The sequence below is a fragment of the Nicotiana tabacum genome, chromosome 24 (assembly GCF_000715075.1).
Source record: "Nicotiana tabacum cultivar K326 chromosome 24, ASM71507v2, whole genome shotgun sequence".
NCBI classification, from domain to species: Eukaryota; Viridiplantae; Streptophyta; class Magnoliopsida; order Solanales; family Solanaceae; genus Nicotiana; species Nicotiana tabacum.
The window spans coordinates 76,632,679-76,651,892 of NC_134103.1; the positions used below are offsets into that span (position 1 = coordinate 76,632,679).

Consider the following 19,214-nt stretch of genomic DNA (forward strand, 5'->3'; position numbering starts at 1 on the left):
AGAAGAAAATATACGTATTTTCATAAATTTCGCTACAAAAATACAAAAAATATTCTTAGACTTATTGTTCCAAGAGAATGGTATGATAGAAGAAAATATTACACACAAAATTAGAATCGTATGGTTGAAATAGTAAAAATATTTATACGTTAGTATAAAATATAAAGAACATCTACTAAATTTTAATTTTTATATTTGTTATTATTTTTATTTTATAAATATTGGCTTGAGATAACTTTAAATGGAGTAACATGGTTAGTGATAATTTATTTCAATTTATTTGGGACTGGGTCGTTGTTGTTGTTTAGGTACGTTGACCTATAATAACAAGTAATTTTACATATCAAGTCTAATGTGATAATCTGAAAAATAAAGTAATAACTTGTTATAACCGTTCGCACAGATAATTTAAGAAGTCTTTACACTGTAGTGGACATAATAAAAGCTTGTAATATTTTTGTTATAGCATTCGGAAACAAACAAATCGCAGCATATCAATTTGAAACTTGTTGTTCTATACAAAAATTTTGCTTAAATATAGGTTCATTTGGGTATAGGTGTAAATATTATGTTATAACACTAATTTTTGTTTCTTGTTTTATAAGGATGTTAATATTTGAAGAAAGGCAAAAAAAAGAAAGTTAAAAGAGGAGAATATTATTGCCCGTGGGGACATCATGCTCTTGGTTTTACATTCATTTTGTACACTATTAAAATTTTATATCATACATTTAATAAAATTTGTGACCTCAAATATTAAATTAATAAAAGTGACTCAGATTTGTTAAAATGTGGGGCAACGCATGCGAGTTACATAAGTGTGTGTGTGTGAATAGCTTTATATAGTCAGAATTTTGCAAATCTTAGCAAAAGATGCAGATAAGAATTGGAAAACAAAAAAAATATATTCATATTTTCATGAATTTCACTACACAAATAGATAAAAATTATCTTTAACTAAAAATAATCTAAAACACTAGTTCTATCACTCTATGACCTATGTCTTCATAGGCCTAATACTTTCTTTGGTCAACAACTTGATTTCTGCAAAAGTACTTCACATGCATCTGAAGTCATCGCTAGTATTCCAACATTGCTACTTGGCTCGAACTCAACTTCCAAACTTTCACAAGTGACTTGTAGTTTTCCACAATGTAAGGAGTGTTGTGTCTTATGGTGGCTTATTTGAACTTTTCCGTTCAAATTTATTGTGAATTTTGTGGAATGACCAGAAGCAAGATTATTTATAATGGTGTCGACAATCCAATGATCATAACTTTTAGGCAAAGCACCAAAAGCTGTATCGACGAAGTTTTGAGCTTTCTCATCTTGATAAAACATAGGAGCAGCATTAGCTTGCCAAAAAATGTATCGTTGTAGGTAATTTTGGCATCAAAGTCTTCATAGAGGAAAGTATGATCATCGGTAGGGTTCTTGATTAAGAAAGTGAGCTTCCAACTCTCAGGATTGTCCAATGTTGATGGTGGTGGGGTGCTTAATATAGAATAAAGTGAAGAAGAGACATATATAATACGAAAATTAGGGTCTTGGACTTCTTTAGTAGCCCTAGAGTCTTGAACTTCTTTAGTAGTCATTGGAAAGTATAAATACAAAGCTAGTACGACACCCAATGCTATAACTAGTAGTCCAATCAGTATGCCCGATGCTAGATCATACCAAGATATTTCGGCCGAATCAACTGTTTTAATATTATCGGCAGATTTTTCCATTTCTTAATTGACAAGAGTGGTAAAGTAATATCAGAGAAGAAGTTAGAACTCGAAATTGCAGGTAGCAAATTTGTGATGGAAATTTATGTTGGTATGGTGGGTTTATATAGATGGTACCACGGCCAAATCCGACTTAAAAAAGGATTTACGCTTTTAAATCCAAATTGGAGTTGGAAAAGGAGAAGTAACAACTAATTACAGGTGTAACGTCTTTTTGTCTGCGTTTCTGTAATTAGAAGGAAAATTAAAAATAATATATAGATTAATAGTAATAATTTGAGGTTTTCCCATTTCGTTTAGTTTTTTCGCGTGACAACTCAATCCCCTCTTTCTCTCTCTTCCTGCGCGGCATCACGTTTGATTCCTTATTTTTATTCTCTCTCTGCGGTCCACCTAGTTTTGGGTTTCAGAAGAAAAGGTAAGCTCCTTTTTACAGATCCATTTTAGAATCTTCAATTCTTCTTCTTCGTTCAATTTATTAACTGCTTTTCAACGCCTTCGATTTGTTTCCTATTTACATCTGTATCCAGTCGCCTGCTTTTCAGTTTACTTGTATGTCCCCTGATTGCTCTGTATCACTGTTGTTATAGAGCGTTGACATTTTATGCTTGTTGTGTTACTGAATAGATGTAATCATGTTTTGTATTGATTAAGTGTGAAGTAATTGTACTATTTATAGGCGTATATATATCAGCCAGTGCCATTATAACATTTATCCTAGTTTAAGATTAATGACTAGTTGATTGATTGATTGCCAGCATATACATTGCTGATTTTATAATTTACTCTGTCCGAAAATGTTTGGCACTTTTTAACTTTAGAGATTCAAACTAAGTGATATTTGACCAGATTTTAAAATGTCTTTTTTGCTCGTTTTGATATGAGGAGAATTGCGACTTATAGAATTCTTTTATCTAGTTTTTGAATATTTAAAATTTAAAAATATAAAGTAATCTAATCAGATTTAACTCAGGAAGTAGTCGAATTGACCTACATAAGGTAAAAATTGCTACACAAACTGTGACCACAATTCTTATCCTAGTTACATACTGAGGTATAGTTAATGGTTGATTCTTGGTGTATTATTGTTCATCTTGACTTAGGTAAGGAAAAATTGCTAAACGAATTGTGACGACAACTCTTATCCTAGTTTCTTATTGAGTATAGTTGATGATTGATTTTGGTGTATTATTGTTCATTTTTCTTTTTGTTTTGTTATTCAGGTTAAGCATGGGCGAGGCACAAAACAATATCGACATGGACGAAGGAACCCTGGAGGTTGGAATGGGTACGTTTATACTATCCTCTTCTTTTTAGCCCCTTCTGTTTGCTGGATTGAAGTCTATTTATGATTGTCATGATATAGATAAGAGCTAAGTTAAACGTGCTGTATGAGCTGAATGCCTCCGGGGTCCTTGCTTTACTGATAAAGTTTTCTCAAGTTGAGAGAGACGTGCACTTAAAGCCCCTTCTGATTTTCTTTTGAGTAGTTTGCATGCGGATAAGAGTGGTGTTTCCATTTCCTGATTTTAGCAGACCTCATTTATTAATCAGAGCAATCATTTCATTAGTATTCAATAATTTTTGTAGTTAGCAGGATTTAATTGGTAAATACTAGTATTAAAAAGTAAAAACCATGAATAGAGTGTGATGTACCTTCTGGTCATATGCTGGAATGAGAATATGTAATTAGATTATCAATAATAAATTTTTTCTGGTTCTCTCTTATTGTGTAACTTTCAGTCTAAACTCAGACATTTGTTAAAAATTTCTATGTAAGACTGATGGTGACTTAAGTCAGCGTTTCATCAAAAAAAAAAAAAAAAAAAGAATATAAGAACAAGAGTACGATAGACCCTTGTGGTCCGGCCCTTCCCCGGACCCCGCGCATAGCGGGAGCTTAGTGCACCGGGCTGCCCTTTTTTTTTATATGGAAGGTGACTCCTAATGCTGTGTAAATTGCAGAATATAGAACTGTCTCGGGTGTTGCTGGACCACTTGTTATCCTTGACAAAGTTAAGGTAATCAGTGTGCACTTTGCTTTTGATATATTTTTCTTTTTTTTTTTGGTTTAATGTAGTTTGCTGTAGCTTTTGTGTTAAATGCAACTGGAATAATGTGTGCATGTGTTTCTCTTGTCAGGGACCCAAGTACCAGGAGATTGTTAATATTCGTTTGGGAGATGGAACAACTCGACGTGGGCAAGTTCTAGAAGTTGATGGGGAAAAAGCAGTTGTTCAGGTTTATTATTCTTTAGCATCGCTTATGGCTAGATTTGACTTTAGACTATTTTATCTACTAATAATTAGAACCTTCCAACAATTCTATAAAAATTGAATCTGCTAACGCGTGGTCATTTCCTCTTCTACTTTTACCAGGTTTTTGAAGGAACATCTGGAATTGACAACAAATACACGACTGTGCAGTTTACGGGGGAGGTACTTTATAACTCATTTTTTGCTCCTGACATTTGCTCCCAAGAGAGGTCGAGCCCTTCCCCAAGCCCTGCGTGAATGCAGGATGCTTTATGTACCGGGCTGCCCTTTTACTTTTGCTCCTTAAAATCTAATCAACATAAATCACGAAAAGAAGGTCCTTTGTTTTCATGACTTTCATTCAGGTCCATTAACATTGGACTGGAGTTATATGCAGTCTCCCTTTTTAGTCTTTTGATCTTCTCTCTTGCATTCAAAGCGTTGTATATGGCATGCAAATACTTGTCGAGCACAATAACCTTGACATAGTGTTAACATGCAACTTGTTTTGCATTTGCTCAATAATGGAAAACAATAAGAATGAGATGGATCAGCAAAGTAGGTACTAATCATATGGGCTATTATCGCCGATCAAAAATAAAATCATATGGGCTATTATCAATTTTTTTTTTGTAGAGAACATATTGCTTCTTTGCTTCTACTGATTTAGCATTTTCACTACTTTGTAACAGTTAACATCATGTTTGCAGGTTTTAAAGACACCAGTCTCACTCGATATGCTTGGACGCATCTTTAATGGTTCTGGAAAGCCTATTGACAATGGTCCTCCTATTTTACCTGAGGCCTACAGGGATATTTCTGGCAAGTTCTTAGTTCAAGCAAGTCCAGCTTTGGTTCTCATATAAGATTTCTCCTTTAATATTGTGCTACATGTAACTTGTCCATCTTAGGGAGTTCTATCAACCCAAGTGAGAGAACATATCCTGAAGAGATGATACAGACCGGAATTTCAACAATTGACGTCATGAATTCAATTGCTAGGGGGCAGAAAATTCCTCTTTTCTCTGCTGCCGGTCTCCCTCATAATGAAATTGCTGCCCAAATCTGTCGGCAGGCTGGTCTAGTGAAGAGGTTGGAGAAGTCTGAAAATCTTCTTGAGGTTAGTAACTTCTTGTATTGTACTCCAACCTTCCATTTCTATACAACTTTCACAGATTGTCAAACTATAACCATTAGAGTATATTAGAGAACCCCTATTGCTAGATAATCCTAAAGTACGAGTATTAAAATATTATGGATCCAAACAGAGTATTTATGATTTTGAGGATTCATTAAGCCGACCCAACTAGCTTTCTTTGGGTCAAACTACTTTTCAACCTTGTCTTAAACTCCATACCCAGTAAAATACTGTTTTGTCTTATGAAATGGAACAAGTAGCTATTGTATTTCCAACATCCAAATATGCTGATAATAGGAGGTCTGCCGCATTGCTTGAAATGGTCATTGAAACATGAACTGTCTTTCTAAAGCCTAAATGCGATATTGGTGGATTTAAGAATTTTATTGTTATCATTTAACACGATAGCCTTAGGTTACTGCATTGAAGGACCTCGTCACAGCATTACATCCAAGATGACAAAGAACAAAATATACGAGTCTGCATTTTTTTTCTTTCTCTTCTTGTAAAGTTGATTAACATATATCTCTAAAAGAGAAAACTGACTTAGTGTTAAACATTTTCAGAAAGATGTGAAAAACTGTTAGTTCCTCTCTTATTCCTTCTCCAATCTACCAGTGAATAGCTGGACTTGTGCTTCAGTTTCCACATTTTTGTGATTGAGTTGGATTCACATTGATGTAATTCTCAATTTTCTTCCTTGGTGTCCCAGAAAAGTGAAGATGACAATTTTGCCATAGTCTTTGCTGCTATGGGAGTGAACATGGAAACCGCACAATTTTTCAAACGAGATTTTGAGGAAAATGGATCCATGGAGAGAGTGACACTTTTCTTAAACCTGGTAATGCTTGGATTTCGACTCTGGCTGACAATTAAATATTTTGTTCTCCAAGATAATAATACTTTTTTAAGGTGAAGCTCATTCTTATCTCCTATGTTTTTTTCTCATAGGCAAATGATCCTACAATAGAACGTATTATTACTCCCAGAATTGCTCTGACAACTGCAGAATATTTAGCATACGAATGCGGGAAGCATGTGCTTGTCATTTTAACTGATATGAGTTCATATGCTGATGCTCTCCGTGAGGTATTGTTTTTCAAGAGTATGTCATAGCCTTTCAGATTTATCTACTCATGATTGTGTTTTATATGGATCTTTTGTTATAACTTAATATCAGTACAGCTCGGTTATGCAGTTTTATCTAGTGTTTTGAAAGCAAAAACCACAAAAAAGGTGAAGAGGTTCATGGGAATTGAAGCGAAATGCAATAAGTGAAGTGCACGATTTATGGAAATTAAAAAGAACACAAACATTTGTGGATTTAGTACTTCACTAATCACCTGATTAAAAAAAAATTAGTACTTCACTAATCAAATTGCAATCAAAATAAGTAGCTTCAGCATCTCATATACAAGTTTACAACCATACCATTTTAATCCATCTCGTCTAAATTGAGATTTGAAGAATCTGCAGCTTCTCGTTTGGATCACTTTGTGCGTCGTCGTTCGAAGCACACACTTCTCTGAAGTGCATGGCTTCACTTCTCGTTTTGCATCACTTCGTTGCTTTAAGTGATAAATTGATGGATTTTAATAACGCTGGTCTTATTAGAAGTTCTGTGTTTTCGTTTTAGACTACTGGGATCATACAATTCTCATCCTCTCACAGGTATCTGCTGCCCGAGAAGAAGTGCCTGGAAGGCGTGGATATCCTGGTTATATGTATACTGATCTGGCAACAATCTATGAACGAGCTGGGCGTATCGAGGGAAGGACGGGCTCCATCACGCAAATTCCAATTCTGACCATGCCAAATGATGGTAACTCACTGTCAAGCAATTCTTTTTTGGTTATTGCTTTTACTTCTGATTTCACAGTTATATTTGTTTACAAATCCCTACTTTCTGTTGTTTTGAACAGATATTACACACCCAACTCCAGATCTTACAGGTTATATCACAGAAGGACAAATATATATAGACCGACAGCTTCATAACCGGCAGGTATTATATATCTCTAAGGCTGAGTACTCATACACACTACCAAAAAGGGTAAAATTGTTGATTGTTATAGATCTTACGAGTAAGTGAGCGTTAATCTAGCTAAATTAGGTTATTTTTAGCTCTACTTTCTCAATCTTTTACTGTTGTTGATGATAGGAAAGCATTGATTTATGATGTTTCTCTAGATTGTTAACCTGAATTTAGTTTACCCTATTTTCGGAAACTAAGATAAGAAGGGAAAGGACCAGAAATGTTCTAGAGGGAAAATAGACAGAAAGGGTAACAATGATTAATGAACTCTTTGTTCTATTGTTAAGCTAAAACGTGGGAAAATTTGTGAATTTTTAACTTCTACTTTCCCTTCTCTTCTCTTCCCTCAATTCCAAACCTCAGAAAAATGGATAAGTAAATAGTACTTAAGCAGAGAATGTTATTAAACCCCTTTTCATTTCTTCCTTAGGAAGGAATTTGAACCAATGTGTCTCCTCTTCCTCTTATTATGTCAGTGTAAATTATGCTCTAATGTAAGACTTGATACTTTTATATCTTGCACTTGCACTTGCACATTGCCCTACACCTCTCCTGAACTGCACGCCACTAGTATTTAGAACTTCTAATTTACTTTCTAATTGGATTTTGGTAACCGAAATGAATATCGGGAAATGACGCATAGGACTTAAAGCGAGCTATTGTACTTGTATGGTGATAACCCATAAGGCCAGGCATTACGCTTTCCATGTCTTAGTTCTATTTTTCCCATGAAAGCCTTGATGTCATCAGATTCACCAGACATAGGCTTAATTGGCCAATTTCATCCTTGCATCTTAAGATAATCATTTGATGTTCATTTTTCAAAATGCTCGTAGGAGTGTGTTCAGTCAAAGGACATGTAAAATGGGAATCTAACTTAATTTTTGAGTAAATTTGCTTACTTTCAGAAAGTGAAAAAGACTTGCCAGAAAAAGAAAAATCATGTACAGTTATACTTTGGAAATTACGGTCATTCATGTGAAACAAAAAGATTTTTTTCCGGTGAAACAGATTTTTTTTTCTTTGCAGTAGACCATCCATTGTTTGTAATGCTTCATTCAATAACAGACTAGTACGTCGAACACTGAAGCAAGAATGTATGTGAAATACCTTACCTGATAAAAAGAGAATGTTTGTGTCTTTGTGAAGTACCCAGTTACTGTAAACGGCCCTGTTGCTTGCTAAGTCAAGTTTTTCTTTAATTTGGCAAATTGTCAATTCACACCACTAAAGAAGATTGCCACTACTGTTACTAGCCATTATCGTATGTCTTTTATTTCTTGGATAGCATTTGGGTTTTGAACAGAAATGACTCAAAAAGATTGTTTCCCTTTTGAACTGTAACAGATATACCCTCCAATTAATGTGCTTCCGTCCTTATCTCGGTTGATGAAGGTGAGCATGTGGACCTGTTCATTTTCTAATCTTTCAGACGCTTCTAGCAATTATAAAGGATGCCTAACATGTGATTATTCTAATTCAGCCTTTAAATATTTTTGCAGAGTGCCATTGGTGAGGGTATGACCAGGAGGGATCATTCTGATGTATCCAACCAGGTAAGTTGGAGTTTTGGTAGAAACGTATTTCATTGCTAGATTCATCTTCATTCCTTAAGCAAAGTTGATCTCTTTTACCTCTTAATGTTGCTAATTTTTACCTTTTGCATTGATCTTAAAATACTTTAGTTGTATGCAAATTATGCAATTGGAAAGGATGTCCAAGCAATGAAAGCTGTGGTTGGAGAAGAAGCACTTTCTTCTGAGGACCTGGTATGTAGCTGGCAAAATGTTTTTGGTTTAAATAATTAAGCTGTGTTTTGCCTTTGTTATCAATAATTCAATGATGAGATGACTTGAGACTCCTTCCTTGTTAAAACAGCTTTACTTAGAGTTCCTTGACAAATTCGAGAGGAAGTTTGTTGCTCAAGGAGCTTATGACACCCGCAATATATTCCAGTCGCTTGACTTAGCTTGGACACTTCTTCGCATCTTCCCTCGTGAGCTTCTTCATCGTATCCCAGCGAAGACCTTGGATCAGTATTACAGCCGTGATGCATCTAATTGACGGGAAGGAACTGGCTTTATACTTTAGTCTCTTGTACAATTACCTTGGTGCGAGCTTGACGATACGTTGGATCACAAGCTTTTCCTCTTTGTGCTTCTCCTTTCAGCTAAATAATAAAAATGGAGTATATTTAATGAGTTCCCAAAACAAAAGGCTTTACAGCATTTGGAAGACAATGATATTCCTCTCAGAACCAGTTATATCGTGTAATTTATTATCTGTTTTATTAAGAGGACATGCTGCCGAGTGCCGTGTATTGGTTTTGTTTAAAGTTCAGCAATATTAGGGGCTACTAGGAATTATAAAGCCCTTTTTATGTACGTCAAAGGGCCAAATCTACTTTCGAAAATGGTCTAAAAATATCCCTCGTTATACTATTGGGTTATATATACCCTTCCCGTCATACTTTGGAACAAATATACCCTTATTTTGGATGGAGTGTCACATGGCAGCACCAGATGAAAACGATTCATTTCTTCTTTTTTTTACCTCTATCCGTTTTTAAAAACCCATCACCCGACCCGTTTTTTCAGTTTTGTTAAAGCATATATTTTGTAAAAACTGGAATTTTTTTTTGTAAAAACTGGAAGAAAAAAAAGGAATTTGCAAAATATATATTTTTAAGTCTTTTCAGTTTTTTTAAAGTATTTTTTTTGTAAAAACTGGAAAAAAAAGTCTCCTAAAATAGTGGACTACATATGCATTAGTTTAAAAAAAAATAAAAATATTTTGCAAAATCTTTTTTTTTCTAGTTTTTACAAAAAAATACTTTAAAAAACTGAAAAAAATATATTTTGCAAATACTTTTTTTTTCAGTTTTTACAAAATATATATTTTGCAAATTCTTTTTTTTTTTCCAGTTTTTACAAAATATATATTTTTCAGTTTTTAAAACATTTTTTTAAAAAATATTTTTTTGTAAAACTGAAAAAAAAGGAATTTTCAAAATATATATTTTTCAGTTTTTTAAAGTATTTTTTTTGTAAAAACTGAAAAAAGACTTTGCAAAATATTTTTATTTTTTTAAACTAATACATATGCAGTCCACTGCTTTAGGAGAGACTTTTTTTTCCAGTTTTTACAAAAAAAAATTCAGTTTTATAAAAAAAATACTTTAAAAAAACTGAAAAGACTTAAAAGTATATATTTTGCAAATTCCTTTTCTTTTTTTTTCAGTTTTTACAAAAAAAAAATTCCAGTATTTACAAAATATATGCTTTAAAAAAATTAAAAAAACTGAATTTTAAAACATGTCGGGTGTTGGGTATTTTAAAACGGATTGGGTAAAAAAAAAATGGGTCGTTTTCATCTGGTGCTATCACGTGGTACTCCATCCAAAATAAGGGTATATTTGTTTCAAAGTATGACGAGAAGGGTATATATAACCCAATAGTATAACAAGGGATATTCTTAGACCATTTTCGAAAGTATAAAGGTATATTTGGCCATTTGCGGTTTTATGTATGAAGCACAATTTATTGTTATAAGCTGATTCTTTTTGAATAACACAGCCTTGGATTAGACATGCTCTAGATTATGAAGTTACTTTTTCATGACGAATCCTGAAAAGTAAGTTTCATCAATTAAAGCAAAATATAAGGAATTTTGGAGTTGAGAAGGCTAGGGCATGTTTGGCCATAAAATATTTTGTCACTTTTTTCCGGAATCAGTGTTTGTTCATGAAAATTTCAAAATTTACTTCAAGTTGAATTTTGAAAAACTCCAAAAAGCTGTTTATCAAAATTTTTACTTCAAATCACTCAAAAAAATTTAAAAACAACTTCAAATTGTATTCATGTCCAAACACAACTCTAATTTTCAAATATCATTTTCACTTTTAAAAAATAAATCATTTTTTTTCGGAATTTTACAATTCTTATGTCCAAACACCTACTATAAAATCGATAGCTTCGCATAGTTGGTTCCAAAGATGATTTTCATTCAGTTAATTTCATTGCAAGAGTCTTAAGACGTCATTGAAAATCCGTATCGGAGTCATGTAAGGTTTATTAAAAGAAAAAACGCCTCCTACCTTAATTTTTAACATTCTCAGAGCTCAGGGATACTATCAATCTCGCCACAAACCTTTGGTGGTCGGACCAAATGTTTTATTAGACGAGTCCGCCTGTTGTAACTGTTGCTTTAAAAGCTGCTAATTTCACAAAAATAATATTTTTACTGCTGTGAACGAGATGAAACATAAAAGATCTGATTTTATGAGTAAGTTGTCTAGTCCAGACCAAAAGGATCTCGTGCGTGCTACCCTGGTAGGGAAAGGAAGCACATGCTGCTAGATGTCAATGCATTTCTAACTGAAGATGTATCGCCTAAATGTGCACATTAAAAAAAAATCGAGTGCACAAAGTATTCTATGTTCGCGTAAGGTTCAGAGAACGGCCGCACCCTAATGGGTGTGATGCAGATAACTTACCCTAATGTTTCATTAGTAACTGCTTCTACGGCTTAAAACCGTGATCACACAGAAACAACTGTACCGTTGCTCCAAATCTCTTATTTATTGCCTAAATATGCACATGCCCCTCTGAAAGTTTTCTCTCCCAAACATATTCATCATTAGCAGTAATGATGCTGGAATAACTGATTTACTTGATTAATGAAATGCACGCATAACTGGCTGGACCTAATTACGTATATTTGCAATAAACAAAGTACATTCAGATCTGCAAAGACCAAGTTATGCCACAAATCCAAAAGCACAGGCACATGCCATGCCACTATTGTTTCAGTAGATAATTAAATTACTCGCTCAAACTGCATTTAGCAGCATTTTGCCACAGAAAAAGTATTGTTAAACCGAACATTAGTATGCACTTTGATAACAAATATTCTTCTTACTTAGTGCTTAACCATATATACAAATTGAATAATCTTAAAACAGGCCTCTGCAAAACAGATTAAACAAAACCCCTCGACCAACCTAACAAAAACCAATACGCATTGTAACATTTTTTCTGTTAACGAATATTTTTTATAACTAAAGAATGGTCTCTTCAGATTCCTACATTTTTACCTATTTCCATTTTCCGGGGCAAGCTCATATTATAAAACTCAAATTCTCCATATTAACCTAGTCTCGATCTCCCTATCTGCTTTTAACATTAGATAAAGAAAACGGAAAAGGGCCAAACCTGCCCCTTAACTATCAGAATTGATATAAAATTGCCTTCCGCCTATCGATCCAAATTTGTGGCTCTAAACTATCCTTAAAACTAACAGCCTATAAATTTTAAGAAGAATTAACTCAAATAGCCGTCCATCCAATTGTTTAAACTAAAAATAGCCGGTGAATGTATAATATATGTATAACTTATGTATTACATGTGTATAATTATATATATTCAATGTATAATCCATGTATATGGCTAGAAAAAAGTAAACAATAAATTTTAATGACATGTCTCATTCTTACTGGACCCTTGCATCTGTCAAACCCACCCTTGGATTTGTCATCAAACTCCACCCTTGGATCTGTCAAACCCACCCATATAGCCCCACCCGTTGGACCGACCCGTATGACAAAAAGAACCGGCCTCTCTTCTTAAAATACACATAGTCCTCCGTTGATTATGGCCCTTCTTCCGGGGCAATTTTGGCCCTTTTCCATAAAAAAAAAAAGTAGTAACTTTTGTTCCCTTCCAATTTTCAATCATCAAAACATTTTACAAAGACCAAATGCGCTATTACCTTTCTTTCGATATGTCTAGTAGTCCTTTTCAAGTTTCATTGAATCGAAGGGGAGAGTTGGCGGGGCAGCCACTTTGCGACATTGTGGCAATTCCAGTTGTGACTTATGTCATAGCTTTCAAACTGAAGGAAAACTATTGTTCACAGATTTATTTGACTACAAACTAGTAGTAACTTCTATTTACTTCTACGACTTCACCTTCACAAGGGTTATTTGGGGCATAAAAAGTACTGGAGGACCACAAGAGGACATCACATGAGCAAGCAAATCACTCAGCTAAACAAAATCACGTGTAAATGTAATATAATAATGATAATGCAGGCACTAGACATGCAGCAGTTGAACAGCAACCTAGAAAGAGCCAAAATCTCAGCCTCAAAACTGATCCGCCAACTTAGCTGGCCAACACAAGCTCCAAAATTGCTAGCAATACTATTCAAACAAGAGATCTATAGCACACAAAAGTATCTAAAAATTACCCACCAAATAATACTAGTACGTAAAACACAGCTGGAAACAGATTACCCCTTCCACTTGACATCCAATGCCGCATTAGCATCAAAGTTTCAATTCTTTTCCATAATTGTGCCATCACAGTTTCAAGACTCTTTTCTTTTCGGATAAAGAACTTCTATTTTTTTTTTGGATAACCATGGTGTTCAGATTAGCCAGAATTTGAAGCCGAGACTTCGTGGTTTGAACTACAGGGATGGAAACATATGTTTGTCAAAGCTCCCCCCCCCCCCCAAAAAGATAAAGCCCCCCCCCCCCCCCCCCCAAAAAAATTGACTATCATCACCAAAAACTTGGGATTACAGAGAGAAGGGGGGGTACACAGAATCAACAGCATTTCCACCACAAATTTCAATGTAATTTAACTAAAGATGGATTCTTTACTAGTTTAGGCCTTGGAACAAATAACCAAAGATATCTTCTACTACAAGAGACGCAATATATCAAGCTAGAAATTATACAAAGAAACGGAAAGGTCAAAAATGCCATAAAATTAAATCCAATAAACCCGAAAAAAAGAACATAGATCACCAAATAAAACAACAGTACTCTGAAAATAACCTTCATAGTCAATCTCCTAATCTGAAGATGGCTAGTGTTCTTCAGGCTTTCTACATAGAATCATATGCATAGGACTAAAAATCCCTTTATCACCACCTTTAGCCAAATAATCCGCAGTCACAAACAGCATTTTGTGCACATCAACTGTACCCTTAGGTGCAATACCAAGCCATGAAAGAACTGTAACAACAATATGGTTTCTCCAATAAGCAATTCTCCCCATTTTCAGCCTCGTCCACCACGGGTTCGCTGGCGGCTTAGCTAAATCTTTCTCTTTTACTACTTCAAATCCAACTGCCCTAGCCACGTCAGCAATGTCACTGTAATTTCTTAAACCAGGTAATGCATCACCCCTTTCAATACCGTGGATTATCTCTACGTGTTCCGGGTCATCCGAATTGTACAATTCGGTTGTGACCCATTCGTAGGACACGTACATGGATCCGGGTTTCAAGACCCGGTAAATTTCGCTGTATACTTCTTCTAGCTTTGGTGCATGGCATGTTGCTTCAATGGAATAAACTCCGTCGAAACTGTTGTCATCAAATGGCATTTGTAGGAAATTACCACAAACAACTTCACACTGTGAGTCCAGGCCCGCTTTCTTATTGTGAGCCCGGGCCCGGTTTACTTGGTATTCATTAATGGTGATGCCAACAATATTGGCACCTGAATGAGCTGCGATAGCTCGCATTGGCCCGCCAACCCCGCAGCCTGCGTCCAGAACACGGGCTCCGGGCTTGATGCCCAATAGATCCACGGCCATCTCCTCGTGAAGTCGAGTGGCTTCACGATGAGATTTGCCGGTGATTGCAGGGGAAAAATGAAAAGATTGACCCCAACCCCATTCGTAAATATCAGTAACGAGGTTATAGAAAGTGTCAACAAAAGCAGGGACATTTTCGGTAGTTTCAATTTCTTTGGGGCGGCGGAAGAAAGACCAGTACTGTTTGTATTTGTCTTGGACTTTCTCTTTAGCAATAGAGCCGCCGGAAAGGTTGACGGCGCGTTTACCTTTAATCTCGGCGGAGCCAAGGATGCAAACGAACCAGTAAAGGCCGCCGGCGAGAAGGGAAGCGGTGGCAAAGAGAGTGAGAGAATCCATGGCGGAGAAAGAGGAAAGTGAGAAGAAAGACAATTGTGAGAAAAGAGTGCGCCTTTTTATTATCAAAGGGTGGAGTGCCTTTGTTTGAATTGTGTGTTTGATATTGGCACGATGTGGTTAATGACAGTCACGTAACGACGCGACTACATCACGCATGAGGTGTCATAGGTACAGGTGGCCAGAGAAGACTTTATAAGTACGTGTTGGACTATGTTTGAGTTTGAGTTAAAGTTGAAAATATCTTAAATTTGAATTCGTAAAGAGATGGTAAGAACTAAACGTAATTTCAACTAAAAAAAAAGATAGAAGAATTAACCCAAATAGCCGTCCACCCTAGAATATAAATTAAAAATAGCCAGCGAATGTATATTATACGCATAATTTATATATTAAATATGTATAATTATGCATAATCTATATATATGACTAGAAAAAATAAATAATTAATATGGCCGGCTATTTGTGTAAAAATCCCAAAAAGATATTAGACTTGTGATAGAAAATTAATACAACATCTCCTCTCGAACTAAGTTTCACATGCCTTGCTCATAAGAATAAGCAAATCAAGCCCCACAACCATCACTCAGCTATCGCCATACTTGTCTTGCGGAACCCGGGGTCTAATAACAGTTGTTGAACTTACCCAATAATGTTCTTAACGTGATGTGATATTGTTCTCTTAGGGCCAAATCCGCACGATTTTTCCCAAATTTCTCGAACTATTATGAGATTCTTACACCTTATATATAGTCTTCCAAATTTAACTACCAATGTGGGACTTTGGTTGCACATTTAATAAACATTCTTTTTTTTTATTTTGATGTTGAGGTATTTAACTGAAAAAGAATTTAAGAAACAAAAAAAGACTTTTTACACCTAAGTTAAATTACAATATCAAACCACCCTTACAACCAATAATAAAATTTGTGGTGGTAAAATTTCATGTGTCTTTAAATTTTCTTTCTACTATTAAGAGAATGAACTTTTATATCAAGTGAGTCAGTGCAAATTACATCATTAAGGGTAAATTTTAGAGCTTGTGAGTCTATTGTATAGGGTAAAATCGGTTCACATTAAATGCTCGTATAACATAGCGACACGTGGAACCGAAAACAGATGAAAAGCGAGACAGATGAAAACCAAGACCGTGGGAAACAACTCCGATTGGCACCGGAAAGTCCCCGAAGGGAATATTGCTAATAATGACAAACGAATGCCTGCCACCCGGTGGCATTTAATGAGGAATATTCTGCAATATTAAATACACAGCCCATTATAGAGAATTTTGGCATTTTATAGCATGTCGTTATACATTCTTCAATAGTCCCCAAAATTATCACTTAAGAGGGTTTGATCCTAAGACCTTGTTCCTTAGGTGCAACTATAAATAGTGACTTCAATAGCCATTATAACGGACATGAATTTTCTAAAAAACTTATGCTATATACTATTCAAAAGCTCAATAATACTTTATTTCTTGTCTACTAATACTTACATTACTGCCTCCGGAAGCTCTGCTCCCGGAATCAAGCTATATGCTGCTTTATCTCGATTTCAACGCTAAATCTTGTATTTTATTTAATTTATTTATCATTTTGGGATCAACTATACCGTTTTACGGGTAAACATATACCAAAAAGAGAAGGTAAACAACCATTAAGGTTTGAAGATTATGTTGCATTTGCTTTTTCAGTTGTATAGGAAACTGAAGAAATTGGAGAACCATCAAAATATTCAGAAGCAATTTCTGGGGCTGACTCGGCCAAGTGGCTGATTGCAATGAATGAAAAAATTGAGTCTCTCCACAAGAATGGTACTTAGTCTCTTGTGAAGCCGCCATCATGAAAAAGAATTATTGATTGCAAATGGGTCTTCAAGAAAAAAATAGCATTCCAGGGGTTGAAGATACGAGGTATAAGGCACGATTAGTTGCAAAGAGCTATAGTCAGTTACAAGGTACAAGGAGTTGATTTTAATAAAATTTTCTCACCTGTTATTAAACATAGCTCTATTCGTGTCTTGCTTGCCTTCGTTGCCATGTATGATTTGGAATTAGAACAACTTGATGTTAAGATAACTTTCTTATATGGCGAACTTAAGGAACAAATATACATGCATTAACCCGAAGGATTTGAAATTGAAGGAAAAGAAAATCATGTTTGCTTGTTGAAGAAATCCTTGTACGGATTAAGGCAGTCTCCAAGACAATGGTATAAAAGGTTTGATTCCTTTATGTTGGGTTATGGTTATTCGAGGAGTATGTATGATAGTTGTGTTTACTTTCGGAAGTTAAATGATGGTTCATCTGTGTACCTATTATTATATGTTGATGACATTCTCATTGTTGCTAAGGATTTAACAGAAATTTACAATATGAAAGGTCAGCTGAAAAGTGAATTTGAGATAAAAGATTTGGGAGCATCTAAGAAAATCCTTGGCATGGAGATCAAAAGAGATCGAAAAGCCAACAGGCTATTTCTGACCCAGAAGAAGTACTTGGAGAAAGTCTTGGAGAGGTTTAGCATGAAAGATGCTAAACCAGTTAGTACCCCCTCTTGCTGCTCATTTTAAGTTATCAGTTACTCAATCCCCGCAGTCAGAGGAAGAAGAAAGGTACATGGCACAAGTTCCTTATTCCAGTACAGTCGGCAGTATTATGTATGCAATAGTTTGTACACGTCCAGACATTTCACAAGCAGTGAGCGTGGTAAGCCGGTATATGGCTTGCCCTAGTAAAGCACATTGGCAGGATGTGAAATGGATTCTCAGATACTTGCGAGGTACTTCAAACACACGTTTGGATTTTGGGAGAAATACTAACACTTTGGTTGGTTTTGTAGACTCAAATTATGCAGGTGATCTTGACAAAAGAAGATCACTAACAAGCTATGTATTTTGCATTGGTGGTTGCGATATTAGTTGGAAAGCTACATTACAACATATAGTAGCTTTATCTACTACCGAAGCAAAATATATGGCAGCGACCGAGGCAATCAAAGAAGCCTTATGGTGGAAGGGTCTATTTGCGGAACTCAGTTCACATCAAGGTGGTCTTACCATTTTCTGTGATAGTCAAAGTGCCATTCACTTGACTAAAGATCAGATGTATCATGAGAGGATGAAGCACATTGATATAAAGTATCATTTCATCCGAGAAACCATTGCTAAAGGAAATGTCTCTGTTCAGAAGATCAATACTAGAGACAATCCTGCTGACATGTTCACAAAACCTCTTCTAGTATCCAAGTTCAAGCTTTGCCTGAACTTGATTGGCATTTATGAAGAATAATTTTTGCCCATTGAAGTTTTTGCAGATAAGGTGGAGAAAATTTACTATATATAAGCCGAAATTAGGCCAAGGTAGAGATTTGTAATATGACCATTAATTTGGCATCTTCTCAAGTGGGGGCCAAATTTTCATGACATTTGCCATGACATAATATCCACTATAACAAATTTATGGATCATGACATTTGCCATGACATAATATCCACTATTAGGCCAAAGATTTCTTGCTATAAATAGAGGAGCTTCTCCTCATTTGTAAACACACCAATTCAAGAGCTTTTCACTCTTGTCTTTCTTTCTCCTCATTTATTTCATTATAGAGTATTTTGTAAGAGAGTGAGTATTGGGAAATACTTGTGTGAACCTTTTTTCTTTGGAGTGGTCTTGTGAGGTTATTCTATCGGGGTATTTGGGACTAATTAGAGTATTTATTTTAATTTTGTTCTCTCTTTTGTACTCTTGTTGGTATAGTGAAATTGCTCCTCTCCGCTTGTGGACTTAGGTCACCTTGACCAAACCACGTTAAATTTGTGTCTTCTTTATCTTCTTTAATTGCCGTTATTATCAACTTGCATTGTCTTTGTTATTATCATTATAACATTATTTGGCTAAATTTTACAATACCCAATTTACCGATCCTAACACCTTTAGTCAAGGAAAAGACAGATATTGAACTTACGTATACGAGTCCATGACTCAGGGAAAGCTGGAGTTGTGGCCCCGATGATATCCCTGGTGGAACCTACAACGAACTGCTCCATCTATCTGCGGTCGTTGTCATCATCCATGCTGGTGAGAAAAGCATGGTGACCACGTTTG

General features: G+C 35.3%; 2 protein-coding genes across 7 annotated transcripts; one reads left to right on the forward strand and one right to left on the reverse strand.

Moving 5' to 3' along the window:
* Positions 1-1,635: 1,635 nt before the first annotated feature.
* LOC107765413 (V-type proton ATPase subunit B2) lies at positions 1,636-9,478 on the forward strand. 6 transcript variants are annotated; one of them, XM_075247221.1, is made up of 15 exons: positions 1,636-1,791; positions 2,954-3,018; positions 3,696-3,751; positions 3,873-3,971; positions 4,109-4,168; positions 4,696-4,811; positions 4,901-5,105; positions 5,836-5,964; positions 6,075-6,212; positions 6,795-6,945; positions 7,046-7,128; positions 8,506-8,553; positions 8,661-8,714; positions 8,844-8,927; positions 9,037-9,478. In XM_075247221.1, exons 2-15 carry the CDS (start codon positions 2,961-2,963, stop codon positions 9,220-9,222), a joined length of 1,467 nt encoding a protein of 488 aa, XP_075103322.1. In that variant the 5' UTR covers positions 1,636-1,791; positions 2,954-2,960; the 3' UTR covers positions 9,223-9,478. The 6 variants fall into 6 exon arrangements, with proteins under 6 accessions (XP_075103322.1, XP_075103321.1, XP_016439537.1 ...); XM_075247220.1 differs by having other exon boundaries at positions 1,787-2,148; XM_016584051.2 differs by having other exon boundaries at positions 1,787-2,148; positions 4,696-4,807; positions 4,897-5,105.
* Positions 9,479-13,846: 4,368 nt separating this feature from the next.
* LOC107765415 (24-methylenesterol C-methyltransferase 2) lies at positions 13,847-15,198 on the reverse strand. Its single transcript, XM_016584054.2, has one exon. The coding sequence runs from the start codon at positions 15,105-15,107 to the stop codon at positions 14,034-14,036; it is 1,074 nt and encodes a 357-aa protein (XP_016439540.1). The 5' UTR covers positions 15,108-15,198; the 3' UTR covers positions 13,847-14,033.
* Between the last annotated feature and the right edge of the window lie 4,016 nt (positions 15,199-19,214).